At 40.0% G+C, this 14,475-nt stretch overlaps 2 protein-coding genes across 3 annotated transcripts; one reads left to right on the top strand and one right to left on the bottom strand.

Moving 5' to 3' along the window:
* Positions 1–4,022: 4,022 nt before the first annotated feature.
* LOC129338887 (olfactory receptor 10A4-like) lies at positions 4,023–8,407 on the top strand. Of its 2 annotated transcripts, XM_054993424.1 has the most exons (2): positions 4,023–4,052; positions 7,475–8,407. In XM_054993424.1, exons 1-2 carry the CDS (start codon positions 4,023–4,025, stop codon positions 8,405–8,407), a joined length of 963 nt encoding a protein of 320 aa, XP_054849399.1. The 2 variants fall into 2 exon arrangements, with proteins under 2 accessions (XP_054849399.1, XP_054849400.1); XM_054993425.1 differs by lacking the exon at positions 4,023–4,052 and having other exon boundaries at positions 7,448–8,407.
* Positions 8,408–13,154: 4,747 nt separating this feature from the next.
* Positions 13,155–14,144, bottom strand: LOC129339163 (olfactory receptor 6M1-like). The gene has a single exon (XM_054993766.1). It carries the CDS (start codon positions 14,142–14,144, stop codon positions 13,155–13,157), a length of 990 nt encoding a protein of 329 aa, XP_054849741.1.
* Between the last annotated feature and the right edge of the window lie 331 nt (positions 14,145–14,475).

Here is a 14,475-nt window from a genome sequence, read left to right as displayed (position 1 = left end):
AAGTAGGGGCATAGTTAGATTCTTTCCATGTCTGGAAGGCCAGGTCTCCACTGTGGCAGCTTCCAAATGAACAGATGAAAAGCAATAACTGATCAAATCTGTCTACTAGCACCAAACAGAACACACAATTTTTTTGTGATTTTGTCACAAAACTCTATTGCTGTTGGGCTATTGAACAAAAATTTAAAAAAGGCTTTGGAGTAGCATTATATTTGCCTTCTTTCTTTCTCAGCTCCTGCAAGTGGTATGGAGCATGGATTAAAATATAGATTAAAGAAAAGTTTCAGGAAATGTTCATGCTTTGAAAAGCATGTGGTTTAGTTAACTTCTTAAACTAATAAATGGATCACCAACTTGAATCAGAGGTTGTGAAAGGCGAAAAGGTGAAGACATGTATGCTACTTCCAAGCTGCTTGGAGGATATTTGAAAATTGCTAATCATTTGCATAGTTGAGCATCAGGGCTCATTTCGAGGGGGAATGCACAGGAACGCAGTTACGGCAGTTCCCCAAAGAGGTCACATGTCAGGTGGCCCCACCCACCTGACTCTCAGCCATTTTGGGCCCATTTTCAGCCTGGATTGGGGCCAAAATGGCCTGGATCAGGCCTCTGATGGGTGGTGGATCACTCTCCCACTCAGCAGCAGCTCAATCCTGACCATTTTGGGCCCCGTTTCAGCCATTTTCAGCCCCTTTTTGCCATTTTGGGCTCAATTTCGGCCCTGAATGGCCAGGATTGGGTCCAAAACAGCCAGGACAGGTGATACCAGGGGGTGTGGCACATGCAAGTCAGGTATGCTAATGACACACTTCCGATGATGTTAAGGGGTGTGGCATATGATAATGAGTTATGCTAATGAGTTCCTCTAGCTCTTTTGCTACGAAATGACCCCTGTTGAGCATCATTTACTTAAAAGTTTTCTGAGGAAAGCAATGTATTTCAAAGTACTAGACAAACTTTCCTTGAAATCAATGGATGGAGGACAGCCAGCTTTTAAGATGAAACTTGTCCAGTTCTCTTCTTTCTTGCAGACCTGTCCCACTCCCATATGCCTTTTGACCATGCAAGTCCTGTGATCTCCAGTACAGCCTTTTTGAGTAATCAAAAGGGACCCTTCATCCATTTTCACAGTGAAAAATCTAATTGGATTTCTCCTATTGTGTCTTTAAAATACTTAATTTTGGCTGGATTACCCATTATATTTCCTAAATGAAAAAAGTTACTTGATAACAAGGAGGATACACAGCTGACATTTTAAAAGAGTTTGTTTAAGGTGGGCTGAAAATTGAACAGGATCATTAAAACAAAGTTCTCTCCAAATGGATATGCAAACATAAAAACTTCAAAAAATCCTCCTTGACTATAGAAATTAAAAAACATTACAGTAAAAACAAGATAATACAAATAATAAACATCATGAAAAGTAGGGGTATGCAAAATAAAACAAATAAGCCAGAAATACACCTTGAATTTGCTGTTTTGTTTCATTATAGCAGCTTATGGAAAGTGAACCAAATCTAGAACACCAGGTTATAAATGGCACCCATCCACAGAAACGTATGTGTTTCATTTGGGTTCTTACCTTGCCATGATGACAACAGGAGGGAGGCAGGCTCTGGGTCTGCATGGCACAGCAGGATCTTGATTAGAGGTGGGCACGATCCAAAAAAAATTACCGATCAAGCTGATCGGGGATCGGCGCCGGCGACAACCCCAAATCACCGACCCACGCCGATCGTCTCATGTTTCCAATCCATGGATCGGGGATCAGGGAGGCCAAAGCAGAGGGGCGCCCCGCTGTTCCCAGCTATGTGGGAAGGTGGGTGGTGGTGGCGACCACTGGGCCCAGTGGGCATGGGGAGGCGGCGACAAGCTGCCTCCCCTCAGGCAGGAGACGTGTACACACACACACACACACACACACACACACACACACACACACACAGAGCAGAGGGGAGAAAAAAGTTTTTAACCTGCCGACGAGCTGCCTCCCCTCAGGGAGGAGACGTTCACACACACTTAGAGCAGAGGGGGGTGGAGTTTTTAACCTGGCGACAAGCCACCTCCCCTCAGGGAGGGGACGTTCACACACACACACACACACTTAGAGCAGGGGGGGAGTTTTTAACCCAGCGACGAGCTGCCTCCCCTCAGGGAGGGAATGTTCACACACACACACACACTTAGAGTAGAGGGGGAGGAGTTTTTAACCCATCCCTGCCTCTCCAAATAGAGAGAGAGAGACACCACATCAACATGTTTCAGCCAGCTTTAAAAAAAAAGCAGGGACAGAATCCTCCATTCCTCCACACCTGATTTTAAAAGCAAGCAGCCAGTCTTCCAAAAGCATATTTTAAACACACACACACAGCTGTGAATGAGGTTTCCCCACAAAATACAGTGTTTTAAAAGCAGGTTACAAACAGAGAGTGACAGACAGAAAAACAGCCATTCCTCCTACAAAGCCCCATTTTTTAAAAAAGCAAAAAACGTTTGGAGTGCCCATGGCTACAAAACACCCCCTTCCCCCTCCCTCCCCTGGCTGTCTTCTCCCATTTGGTGAGTGTGTTGCTGCTCCATGGTTGGAAGGAAGCCCTGCTGATCAAGGCAAGCTGGGCTTCTATTCGGGTTTCCAGGGCGACAGAAGGAGGGCAAACACAGATTGCTGGCGCCGGAGTGACTGGATCCCCGATCAGATACCAATCGCCCCGATCAAGCCCTGATCAAGCCCCCCCCCCCCGACCGCTGGATCAGTCGCCGTGGACGGCACCGATCCGCTGGGTCCCAATAGCGCGAACACCATTATCATGGGTATTTTTCTATCGTAATGCTGATCGTGCCCATCTCTAATCTTGATTTCCTTAATGCCATTCACCAGTCATATCCCAAGGGAAGAGCGCTCTTAATTACCTCTGTTGGTGGGAAGAGTTAGGGATAGGGTCATCGCTTCTCAGGCAATGGCAGTATCTCCCAGCCAGTCAGGACCTTGCAAGAGGGGACTCCCTCTCCCTGGCTTTGGAAATGTTTGGAAGGGGGAATATTCAGGCTTCAGTCATTGGCTGAAATTATAAACACAATTCCCTGGGAGTAAACACTATTGAATAACATGAGACTTACATCTGAGTAGATGTATTGGAGAGTGCATCTTGGTTTGTTTTGTGGTGCTCCCTAGGTACTGGTCACTGTCTCCTATCCCCATCAAGGCACTTGAATGGTGAGCAACCTTATGCTCACCATAAGGAAAAGTGGAGCAGGAGGATGTAAGTAGGCTGTTCAATCATCAAGCAGGGTTGTTTTTAATGCTGCCACTGCTGCTGCCCTACTACCCTTTGACAGCCAGTTTCCAGCCATAGTGTGCACCTGCTGATACTTACTTTCTTCAGGGTCCTCTGTTGTGTTTCTGTGTAGTGTGACTGAAGGAAAACTCAGTTGATTGATGTCTTAGAGGGAGTACTATATTCTGGGCAACTTTGGTGCCATTTAGTACAAAAACAGCTGCCCCAAAGAGCCTAGAAGCCTTCATTGCAAAGAATGGGGCCAAAACTCACGATAATGAAAAACAAAAACAAATGATTACAATCCAAGCTAGCAATGACCCATCCAGAAAAAAAGCAATAACAATACATAGTTTGTTTGGAAACCCCAGATTTATAACTGAAATTGATTTTTTTTCAATGTACACCCCTAGTGATATTCCCTTTATAAAAGTGTCATCTGACCTATTCAATTTTTCTTCATTATATTCATTTTACTTCATCAATCTTTTCCCATGGTTAGGGCACCAAAACAGGGGGAAAAAGTCTCATTGCTTCAATATCCTATGGAGGGATCAAATCTAAGCAAGTCTACTCAGAAGTAAACCCCATGTTAGTCAGTGGGACATATGGCAAGGAAAGTATTTTAGTTTTTTACTGAATCTCAGACTCTTAAGACATGCATATAATTATCGATTCTCTTCTTTCTGAAAGATAAATAACAACTTAATGAGCTATTTCACAATTATTGTTAATGGCACCAGGGAGATGATGAATGAGGACAAGGAAATCCCAAAGGTTACTAAAGGTAAATCATATAATGAAACTGAATCACCAATGCAAAATCTTTCCCAATCAAAGTGCTTTCTCGGAGGTAGGTGACTCTTTTATTCATCTTTCGTTCCCCACCCCCTGGCATTTATCACTGAGAATTGATGAGATTGATGCAAATTTTATGCACTATACCATTGCTCTTTAATTCCTGATAACCACAGTGAGCTTGCTTCCTTGTGTATGTTTGCCATCACTTTGATTCACATGGCACAGCATTTATTTAGAACCAATACAATGGGTTGTATCCAAGCAGCTTTTCTGCTGGTGAAAAAGGGAGGAGTCCCCTTTGACAACACAAAACAGTTATGCTGGGGATATAGAGGACCTGCATGAATCAAAGCCAGAGGAATGCAACTGGGTGAGATATAATGGGAAAAGTGGCAGTATCCAGCACAACGTTCATCCTGTAGCATAACATATAGGCATAGCATTGGCTCCATCCAGAGGGGATGAAATCTATATCAGTGTGGACAAAGGGGAATGGAGGAAAAGATCACAGATGGACAAAAGAATAAGGCACAGTCAGGGCATGCAGCAGAAGTAGATAGGAATTTGGTACTTCTCTGGCAATTAAGAATGGGTTATATGATCTCAGATGGGGGAGGGGGCTCATTTATTTAACAAACAAGCACACACTACCCCTAATGCTGCAAACAGAAAACTAAGACCACACCAAGGCAGCTGGGCTAATAATCTCCTTAAAGTGCTAGTTCTGTTATTTTTTACGCAAAAAGAGTACTCCCCACATGGAATCTGAACAAAGATAGCCTGGTATGCCACCTCACCATTCCAATATATTTGTAGACTTAGAAGTTAAGAAAGGCCACATGGCTGCTGAAGTAGTAGCAAGGAGAGTGTGGGGAAGGTGTGGCTAGAGAGATGGGTCATCTAGAAGAAGGGTGCAAAAAAGGGAGAGGATGCAGAAGAAAGCAACGTGGGTAAAAGATGAATAGACAGGTGAGATTGTGCAAAGCAGACAAGAGTGGGAAAAGCAGAGATCTCCTTAGAATGACAGCTGTAGAAAACTTTTAAATGGGAAGGTTGAAATGGATGCATAGGCTGAGAGGTTTTAATGAATTTGCTCCAAATCAACCAAAATGAGCAGAGGATCCATATTGAGAGAGGAATCAAATAGACGTATGTATATGTACATGCAAATTACCTTGAAGCCTTCTAAAACCAGAAACACTGAGGATAACATGAACTGTGGGCTAATGAACAAGCCCTTCTCATAGGAGCATGCCCACTCTCAGCACTGGAATGGCAAGCTAATCACGGCTTAACCCCCTTCCCTACCATTGTTTTTCCCCTCAGCATTGGCATCCCACTGCCACTGCTGAGTGGCAGAGGGATGCCAGGGATAAGGCCAATGTGCACACTGTTTAGGCAACATTGCAGTGTGTCCAGTTGGACAAATGCATGTAGGAGGTGTGAGGGTTCCTCTTCACCAACACTCTATGCACATTATCTGAAGACAGATGCAGTGGAATAAACAGGGTTTATTTTATAAAGGTTGTGGGTTTTTTTGGTTTTGGTTTAGTTATGTGATGGTGTGATGGCATGCAAGGGAAGTATTGTTTGGAGGATAAAGATTGGTTTGCAGATGCCTGTGCATTTTTCATGAGGATGCAATGGTATGATTTTGAAAGTATTGCTGAACACCAGTACGTTATTTTTTTTTAAAAATCCAAATACATCCCATGTGTTTGGAGAAAAAGTGAGAGGGTTTTTTTTTTTTTGAAGGTTCCCATCAGTAGGGATCAATTTTTTCATCTTCCTCTTTGTGTTGCAGCCCAAAATGTTCTCCAAATCCTGCTCCTCAGAGACAGGGAGAAGCTGGTTGTCCATGGGGGGCAGGAGGAGGGGGTACAGAACGCCAAATCTATATTATATGCTGCTTTTAATTATTTATATGTAAATATACGACATTTATATATTTGCATAGTTGTAATTTTAATTGATTAGATGTAGTGTGTTAGATGTAATATTTTTAAAATTTTTAATGGCATTTGATATTTGTATTTCTGTTATCCGCCCTGAGCCTGCAAAAGCAGGGAGGGTAGAATATAAATGTAATAAATTAAAATTAAATTAAATTAAAATTGGAAAAAATCACATCCCCTTCATCCATGAAGATTCTCCTGTAGGTCCAAGTCATGCATTATTATAGAAGTTGTTTTTAACTAGCATTGAATAAGGAGTACTGCTGGACTTTTGTGGGAGACCAAGTGGAAAAAATGCCCTATTGTTATTCTACAACATGTTTTTCTACAACATGAAGAGCTGACATTAATACAGTGATTTTCTTTTTGAAAAATGAGGAATTTATGAAGTTTTGAAAAAACCGAATTGAAGAGAAATGATAAATTTACTCACAGATGTGTATTGAACAACTGCATGCTGGAAAACAATCTGTTCAGCATATTTCATCCCTGTAAGAACAAACTGATGGCAACAGACATATATTGCCAAAGCAGATAGTGAAGAATGTGTATTATGAAATTTAGGTGAATTCAGAAGTGGAGCATTTCTGTTATATGGAACTTCTTTGACTCACATTTAATTGTACTCAGGTGCTGTCAGTGTAGCAACATAACCTAGACGCATTGTTGAAGGCTTTCACGGCTGGAGAACGATGGTTGTTGTGTATTTTCCGGGTTGTATTGCCGTGTTCTTGTCATTGTAGTTCCTGACGTTTCGCCAGCAGCTGTGACTGGCATCTTCAGAGATGTAGCACTGAAAGACAGAGATCAATCAGTGTCAAGACTGAGTGATCTCTGTCTTTCGGTGCTACCCCTCTGAAGATGCCAGTCACAGCTGCTGGCGAAACGTCAGGAACTACAATGACAAGAACACGGCGATACAGCCCGGAAAATACACAAAAACCATCGTAACCTAGACACATTATGTTTTGAATGGGTTTTCCTTCAATTACTATAAAAATATAATGAATTTTGCTGAAAATGTTCTTAGCATGGGAGTGAACAGATCTTCATCTAACCCTCTAATATATTATTTTATTTTTATTGTGTTTATGTTAAGTATGGGTTCTAGGGATTGCTGTCCCATTCTGATAAAAGAGAAGGATAAAAAGGATGAGAAGATTAATACTCTAAATATTGATTGATCAAGAGAAAGGCAAGCAATAAAATAAATAAAATATTTAAGAAGTCTCAAGAGTCCTGTTTAATACATCCCACGGTTCTACATTATCCATATCTTCTAAAATCATTCTTGATTGGTTTCTGTAACATGTGTTAATAGAAATGTGGCAAGTGAATGGATGAAGAATGGTAGAGCCACATAACAACCACCAGTACAATAAACCATTTATCACTCATCCAGACACTCTGAGACAGATGGAGCAAATGATAATAACCAAAGAGAATCAGACCAGTGTTACCGAATTCATTCTTGTTGGGTTTTCCAATCATCCTGAACTCCAGGCTCCCCTTTTCATCATCTTCCTTCTGGTTTATACCATAACTTTGACTGGAAATATCCTCATCATTCTCATCACAACCATAGACTCTGCCCTTCAGAGTCCCATGTACTTCTTCCTTCGGAATTTGTCTTCCTTGGAAATCTGCTTCAATTTGGTCATTGTTCCAAAGATGTTGGTGAATTTCTTAACAGAGAACAAGACCATCTCCTATGCTGGCTGTGCTACACAAATGTACTTCTTCTTCTTCTTTGGTGCTGCTGAGTGCTGCCTTCTTGCTGCAATGGCATATGATCGTTACATTGCCATCTGCAACCCATTACGCTATCCAGATATCATGAACAGAAGAGCTTGCTTCCATCTGGCTGGTATTTCATGGTTCTCAGGTTTCCCTGTGTCTACTGTCCAGACTACATGGATATTCAGCTTGCCGTTTTGTGGACCTAACAGAGTCAATCACTTCTTTTGCGACAGTCCTCCAGTACTAGAACTGGCCTGTGCTGATACCTACATGTTTGAAATTGAAGCTCTCACGGCCACAGTACTCTTCATCATGTTTCCTTTTCTTTTGATTCTACTCACTTACATCCGCATTATCACTACTATTCTGAGAATGCCATCGGCAGAGGGCAGGCACAAAGCCTTCTCAACATGTTCATCTCATCTTGTGGTGGTTACTCTGTTTTATGGCACAGCCACATCAACGTACTTCAGACCTAAATCTACCTACTCTCCAGATATGAAGAAGATTCTGTCTCTTTCCTACACTGTCATAACCCCCATGTTAAATCCCATCATATACAGCTTGAGAAACAAGGAGGTAAAAGGTGCACTGAGGAGAACATTAGGCAGGAGAATATTTTCATACAAAAAGTAATTTTGTTTTGAGGTTGTCACAGTATAGTGTTGGCTGCACGAATTCTGTTTTCTTAGCATTATGTAATATTGTGATGAATTTATTACTGTTACCCACCTCGGGTCCAGTATTAAGTAAATGAGTCCTTAACACTTAATGTCTACAAAGAAAGAGTGAAGGTGATGAATGATCACTGTATGCTTGTTTCACATATTAACCACTAGAAGTGTGCTTGCTTGCTCCACTCACGAACCCCATGGCTTGCTCTGTTCATCATAACTGAATATTGAATGAACAGTTCTGCCTCCTGTTGAAAGAGTTGCAGCAATTCCAGATGAAGCAACAGCCAAAGCAATCATCCTTTTTTAGTATCTGTAACAAAAATTAGATTGATAACAAAATGCTGTTTCTGGCCTTTCTCCCCACAGCTGCTTCTTCATTTTAGACTGACAAAAACATATGAGGTAAGTTAGGCTGAGAATGTGTGACTGGCCCAAGGTTAGCTAGCAATCTTTAGCAGCCAAGGGGAGATTCCAACTTGAATCACCTTGATCCTAGTCCAGTAGTCTAACCTCTATACTACACGGGCACTGATAGCTTCAGGATGGTATCAACCTTCCTTCTTTTGTAAATGAAAGAATATTTTCCACCCTCCCTCTGTGTGTTGTGTTTCTCCCAAGTATAGACCAAAAGTTCTTTTTCTCTCCATTGTCTTCTCACTACAACAACCCTGTGAGGTACATTAGGCTGAGAGTGTGTGATTGCCCCAACATCACCCAGCTGCCCTCCTTTGCTGGCTTCTTGTAAGTGAACTTTTGCTTCCAGTGCAGATAGAAAAGGGATGCTTGGGAGCTAAACTTTGCTAGGATGTTCCAATCCCCTTTGGTTTTGGCAGCACAAGTTCCATCATCATCCTGAAAAGGACACCAAATTTTGGGATCCCTAGCTCCATTTCATGATGAGCTATACCTGTCACAACAAAGGACTCCAGTTTCTATTACAAACAGCATGAGTGAGGAGTCTTGACATTACATGGGCCAGATGTTCCAATTCCATTCATTTTTTATGCTGCAAGTCCCATAATCATCACCCTGAAGCTGTGGGGTATGGTTGAGACTCCTAGCCTTATTTCTGATGTTACATCTTCAACAAAAAGAAGCCTTAGCTTCCATTAACATACCATGTTGGGGCAGTAAGAAGGTTCTGACCATGATTATCCTGAAGCTGGTGACCAGTTTTGAAAAGCCTAGCCCAGCTTTATTTTTGGATAAGCAATGCCTGCAACAAACAGATAGCCTTTGTGTCCATTGCAAAAAAGTGTTGAAGGGCTTCTGGAGATAACCTGGACCAGGATCTCGCAATTCCTTTTATTTTTTGAATTGCAACTTCCATCATCCTCCTGAAGCAGGTAGCCAGTTTTGAGCCTTCCAACTTTATAATAACAACAACATTTAATTTATATACCGTCCTTCAGAACAACTTAATGCCACAATCAGAGTGGTTTACAAAGTGTGTTATTATTATCCTCATAACAATCATCATGTGAGGTGAGTAGGGCTGAGAGCTCTGAGAAGCTATGACTGACCTAAGGTCACCCCAGCTGGCTTCAAGCAGAGGAGTGGTTCTCCAGATTAGAGTCCTGCTGCTCTTAACCACTATACCAAACTGGCTCTCTGTTTCTTGGTAAACAGATGGACAAACAGATACCACCTTTTATTATTGTAGTTTTTAAATAATCTTTTCACATTATGTATGAATCAAGCCAAACAATTGAATTGATGTGAACATCACCAAATTGCTGATCTGCTATATCCAGTGCTATATGCACTGAAATAATTCCCCCTCCTGTCTATTACATGTGCAATCTCAACTGTGATCTGTGGTGTATGTGCATATACCTGGACATTGATATGCCATTATTCCATCATACTGACATCTTTTTGACAGATGCTCACCAAATTCTCCTCTTTACTACAACCTCCATCCTACATATTTTTTGTCCATGCAGGTCCCATAATCCTCAGCATAGCCCTTTTAAGTGGTCAAAGAGGAACCCCTTCTTTTTTTTCATCTGTGGAAATGCTAATTGCATCCAATCCTTTATGTTTAAAGATCCCATCCCCTCACTACTATATGATGAAAATTATTTAAGATGGATTTATTTGGGTCTTCTTGCATACTACAAAGGTACATAATAAAATATTGGCTTACTAACATATCATGCCTTTCTTTGCAGTATATTTCATTCAAAAATAACTCCCTCCACTCTATCATTTGCAGCTGTTGAGAATAAAAGCAGTGCTAATATCAGTGAATAAAATCCAAATGTAAACTTGTTCCTTACTGCAAAAGATTTTTTTAAACACTACTTTTTCAAATAGCTGACAAGATTTTGACAGCTCTGCAGCTGAGTGTTATATTACAAATGCTTGATCTCAAAATGTTCACTAAATGTACCCTTAATTGTGCAGTCACAATCTAAGGTAAACATTTTCAGTAAAATATTTTCCCCTACCACACAAATTAGAAAAAAATGTGATGCATTATGGAAGGGTCTTTTCACATATACAATTATCTTTATTTATTCTCCAACTATTCTCTAAAACAAATATAAACACAGCAGACTGTAACGACTCGAATGAATTGATTGTAAATATTAGCAAGAATTGAGGAAAATCTACAGTTTTAAAATAAAATCCATTCCTTCATATGTGCTGATAAATTCATTCCTTCCAATTACTCCGATTCCATTAGTCAAGATGAAAACTACTGAACACATTTCACGATAGTGATAGTTTCAAAGAATCTTAACAATAGTTGTGAATTGGTCCCTTACAATACTAAGCCCTCTGTCCCTTTGTCTGCAGTCCGTTAAGCTAAGAGGAAGGCAGGAATTCAACAATATTAAATCTAATACTAAAACCCCACTAGGCATGCTGCTGTCAAAGACTGCTACAAATTCACATCACCCACAACATTCTTGCCAACATCCAGGTGAGGCTTGGAGAATTCCTAGAATTGCAATTGATCTCCAGATGACAAGGAGCAGTTCCCCTGGAGACAAAGGCTGCATTGGATGGTGAACTCTGTGACATTATGCCTTGTTCAGGTCTCTCCCTCCCTATACCTCACTGTCCACAGTCTTTACACCCAGATTTCCAGGAATTTTCCAACCCATAATTAGCAAACCTATATTCTTTTTTTTTTATTTTTATTGGTGAGTTTGCATTTTCAAATTTAATACATACGTTCCCTTCATATCTAATTAGTTCTGTTCCCCACCCTTTTCCTCCCCCCTCCCTATTGACTTCCAACAGCTTTCCAACCCTTACCCCCTATTATTACTTAATTCTATTTCACTTATGTTTTTCTACAACACATAGATCATAATATCTCTTACTCTAAGCATATTCTAATTCTTTTGTACATATACTCTATCAAATATACTATCAATATAGTATCTATTATATACTATACCATACAATATGGCATAGCATGCATTATAATATAACATAGCATATATTTATCTACAACACATAGATCATAATATCTCTTACTCTAAACATATTCTGGTTCTTTTATACATATTCTCTGTCAAATATACTATCAATATAGTATTTGTTATATGCTATTTCATACAATATAACATAGCATGCATTATAATATAACATATCATAACATCCCAATATAATATGCAGTATAATATACTAACACCATACAACATAGTATATTATCTATAGTGTATAGTATAAATTTTCTAATATATCCATAAAATTAGCTTAGATTATTATAATTAAATTTCCCCCTTAATGGTAAAGTCACTTCTCTCCTCCATTTACAACACCACCCTTTAGAAATTCTCAAACTGCCATAGTTCTCCTTTCACATCCCATTTTTTCTCTAAATATTGTTTCAATTTCCCCCAATCAGCAATATATTGTCCTAGGTCAAGATCTTTAAGCTTCCTTGTCATTTTGTCCATTTCTGCCATGTACAGCAATTTGTAAATCCAGTCTTCTATGGTTGGTATTTCTTGTACTTTCCACTTCTGTGCGTACAAAGGTCTTGCCACTGTAGTCATGTAAAATAGCAATGTTCTATACTGCATTGGAACATCTTCCATCTCCAAGTTCAGTAGCAACAATTCTGGGTTCTTATTTATTTGAATTTGTAAAATTTCATTAATTCCTTCAGTTATATCTCCCCAATATTGCTTAGCTACTTCACAAGTCCACCACATAGCAAACCTACATTCTTGACATTCTGTTGAACTATGGTGACCTTTCAAAAACAAAATCCAAACCTTTCAAAAACAAAATCCAGTGTGAAGCTGCTGGATTGGTATTCATATGTAAATTTGACTCAGTCAGACTTGGATTGAACAGAGACTATGAAAGGTTATCTCATTATCAGAAGTAACTGATTTCATTATCAGAAGCAAACTGATCCCATTATTAGAAGCTACTGATTGCATCTATAGATTGCATCTATTTCCGCCTTCCCTTACCACTTATCTATATATATATCACCAGTTTCTTCATACCCTCCATGCATCAGATGAAGAGAACTGTGGTTCTCGAAAGCTTACACTACACTAAAGTTGGTTAGTCTTAAAGGTGCTACTGGACTCTTTTCTATTTTGGTGTCTTCTGGGAAACTAATTAAATGTTACTCTTCTTCTCATTGACAAAACTGATTCCATTTTGAAGGAAACTAGATTACCAAGAACACTGGCTGTATGATACATATATATGAAGTCTGAATGTTATCAAAGAAAGAATTCCTTTGATAATGCAAGTTCTTTTCCATTAACTTTAATTTTCAGAATTATTTTTTTCAAGGCTGTTTTCATATCTTGGTTCCTTAAACTGTAGATCATTGGGTTGAGCATGGGTGTGACAACACTGTACACCACAGCTATGATTTTGTTCATGTTAAAGGAAGAACGGGTGTTTGGACTTACATACATGAAAATCACTGTCCCATAATATAGTGAGACAACGGTCAGATGAGAGGCACAAGTGGAGAAGGCTTTATGACGTCCATGCGAGGATGGTATTTTCATTATAGTTATAGTGATGTAGATGTAGGAGACCACAGTGGACATGAATGTGCTCAGAATCACGAGAGCAGAAAGCAGGAATACGATCTTCTGGGTAAGAGATGTGTCTATGCAAGCCAGGTTTAATAGAGGGGGGATGTCACAAAAGAAATGGTTTATTACATTCGGTCCACAAAAAGGTAAGTTAATCACCACAATAGCAGCTACTAAAGGGGACAGGCAGCCCCCTGCCCAGCAACCAATCACAAGAAACACACACACACTTCTATTCATGATTGTAGAATATCTAAGAGGGTAACATATGGCAACATACCGGTCATAAGCCATAACAGCAAGGAGGAAGCATTCAGCTGACCCAAGGAAGAAGAAACAGTAGGATTGCAAAAAGCACCCAGGCAAGCTAATGGTGTGCACATTTGTCAATAGGATGGAAAGAAGTTTTGGGACAGTGGAAGATGTATAGCCCATATCCAGCAATGATAGGTTTCCTAAAAAGAAGTACATGGGAGTTTGAAGGTGGCTGTCTGTCTTAACTGTGATAATTATTATTATGTTGCCCGTCATTGTAAGGAGATACATAATCAGAAAGAGAAAAAAGAGTGAAATTTCAACTTTCCTAGTATTAGGAAAGGCCAGAATAATGAACTTTGTCACTATGGTATGGTTCAGATGCTCTTCAAGCCACTTTTCCAGCATCTGTACAAGGTAGAAAACAGTATTTTAGTACGGGGGGAAGGAGGCAGTCAATAAAGACATGAAAATGCAATCAACTGTACACATCTCTCATGCTCCCCTCCTTTTCTCCTATTGAAGGATAAATGATTCCACACTCCTTGGAAGGGGGAAAACCCCTGGAAATGTGGATTCAATTATTCCCTTTTTCTCACTAAGGAAACTCATTGTTAAAAGGTTCTTTCTTGGGAAGAAAGCTCTTTCCTCTAATGTTGGGGCTGTTCCTTTAACACACATTTCCCCCCCATAAACAGAGCTTTTTGACCCAATATTTGAGGTTTGAAGTTCAAAAGTA

Source organism: Eublepharis macularius, chromosome 12 (assembly GCF_028583425.1).
Source record: "Eublepharis macularius isolate TG4126 chromosome 12, MPM_Emac_v1.0, whole genome shotgun sequence".
In the NCBI taxonomy this organism is placed as follows: Eukaryota; Metazoa; Chordata; class Lepidosauria; order Squamata; family Eublepharidae; genus Eublepharis; species Eublepharis macularius.
The sequence above is the reverse complement of the archived record's forward strand: the minus strand, read 5'-3'. Positions and strand labels throughout refer to the sequence as shown.

Excerpts from the sequence above, each read along its gene's own strand:
- LOC129338887 (XM_054993424.1), top strand. The coding sequence starts at position 4,023 with ATGATGAATGAGGACAAGGAAATCCCAAAG. Across the intron at positions 4,053-7,474 it reads AGGACAAGGAAATCCCAAAG|AATCAGACCAGTGTTACCGA; the intron begins GTTACTAAAGGT and ends ATAACCAAAGAG.
- LOC129339163 (XM_054993766.1), bottom strand. The coding sequence starts at position 14,144 with ATGCTGGAAAAGTGGCTTGAAGAGCATCTGAACCATACCATAGTGACA.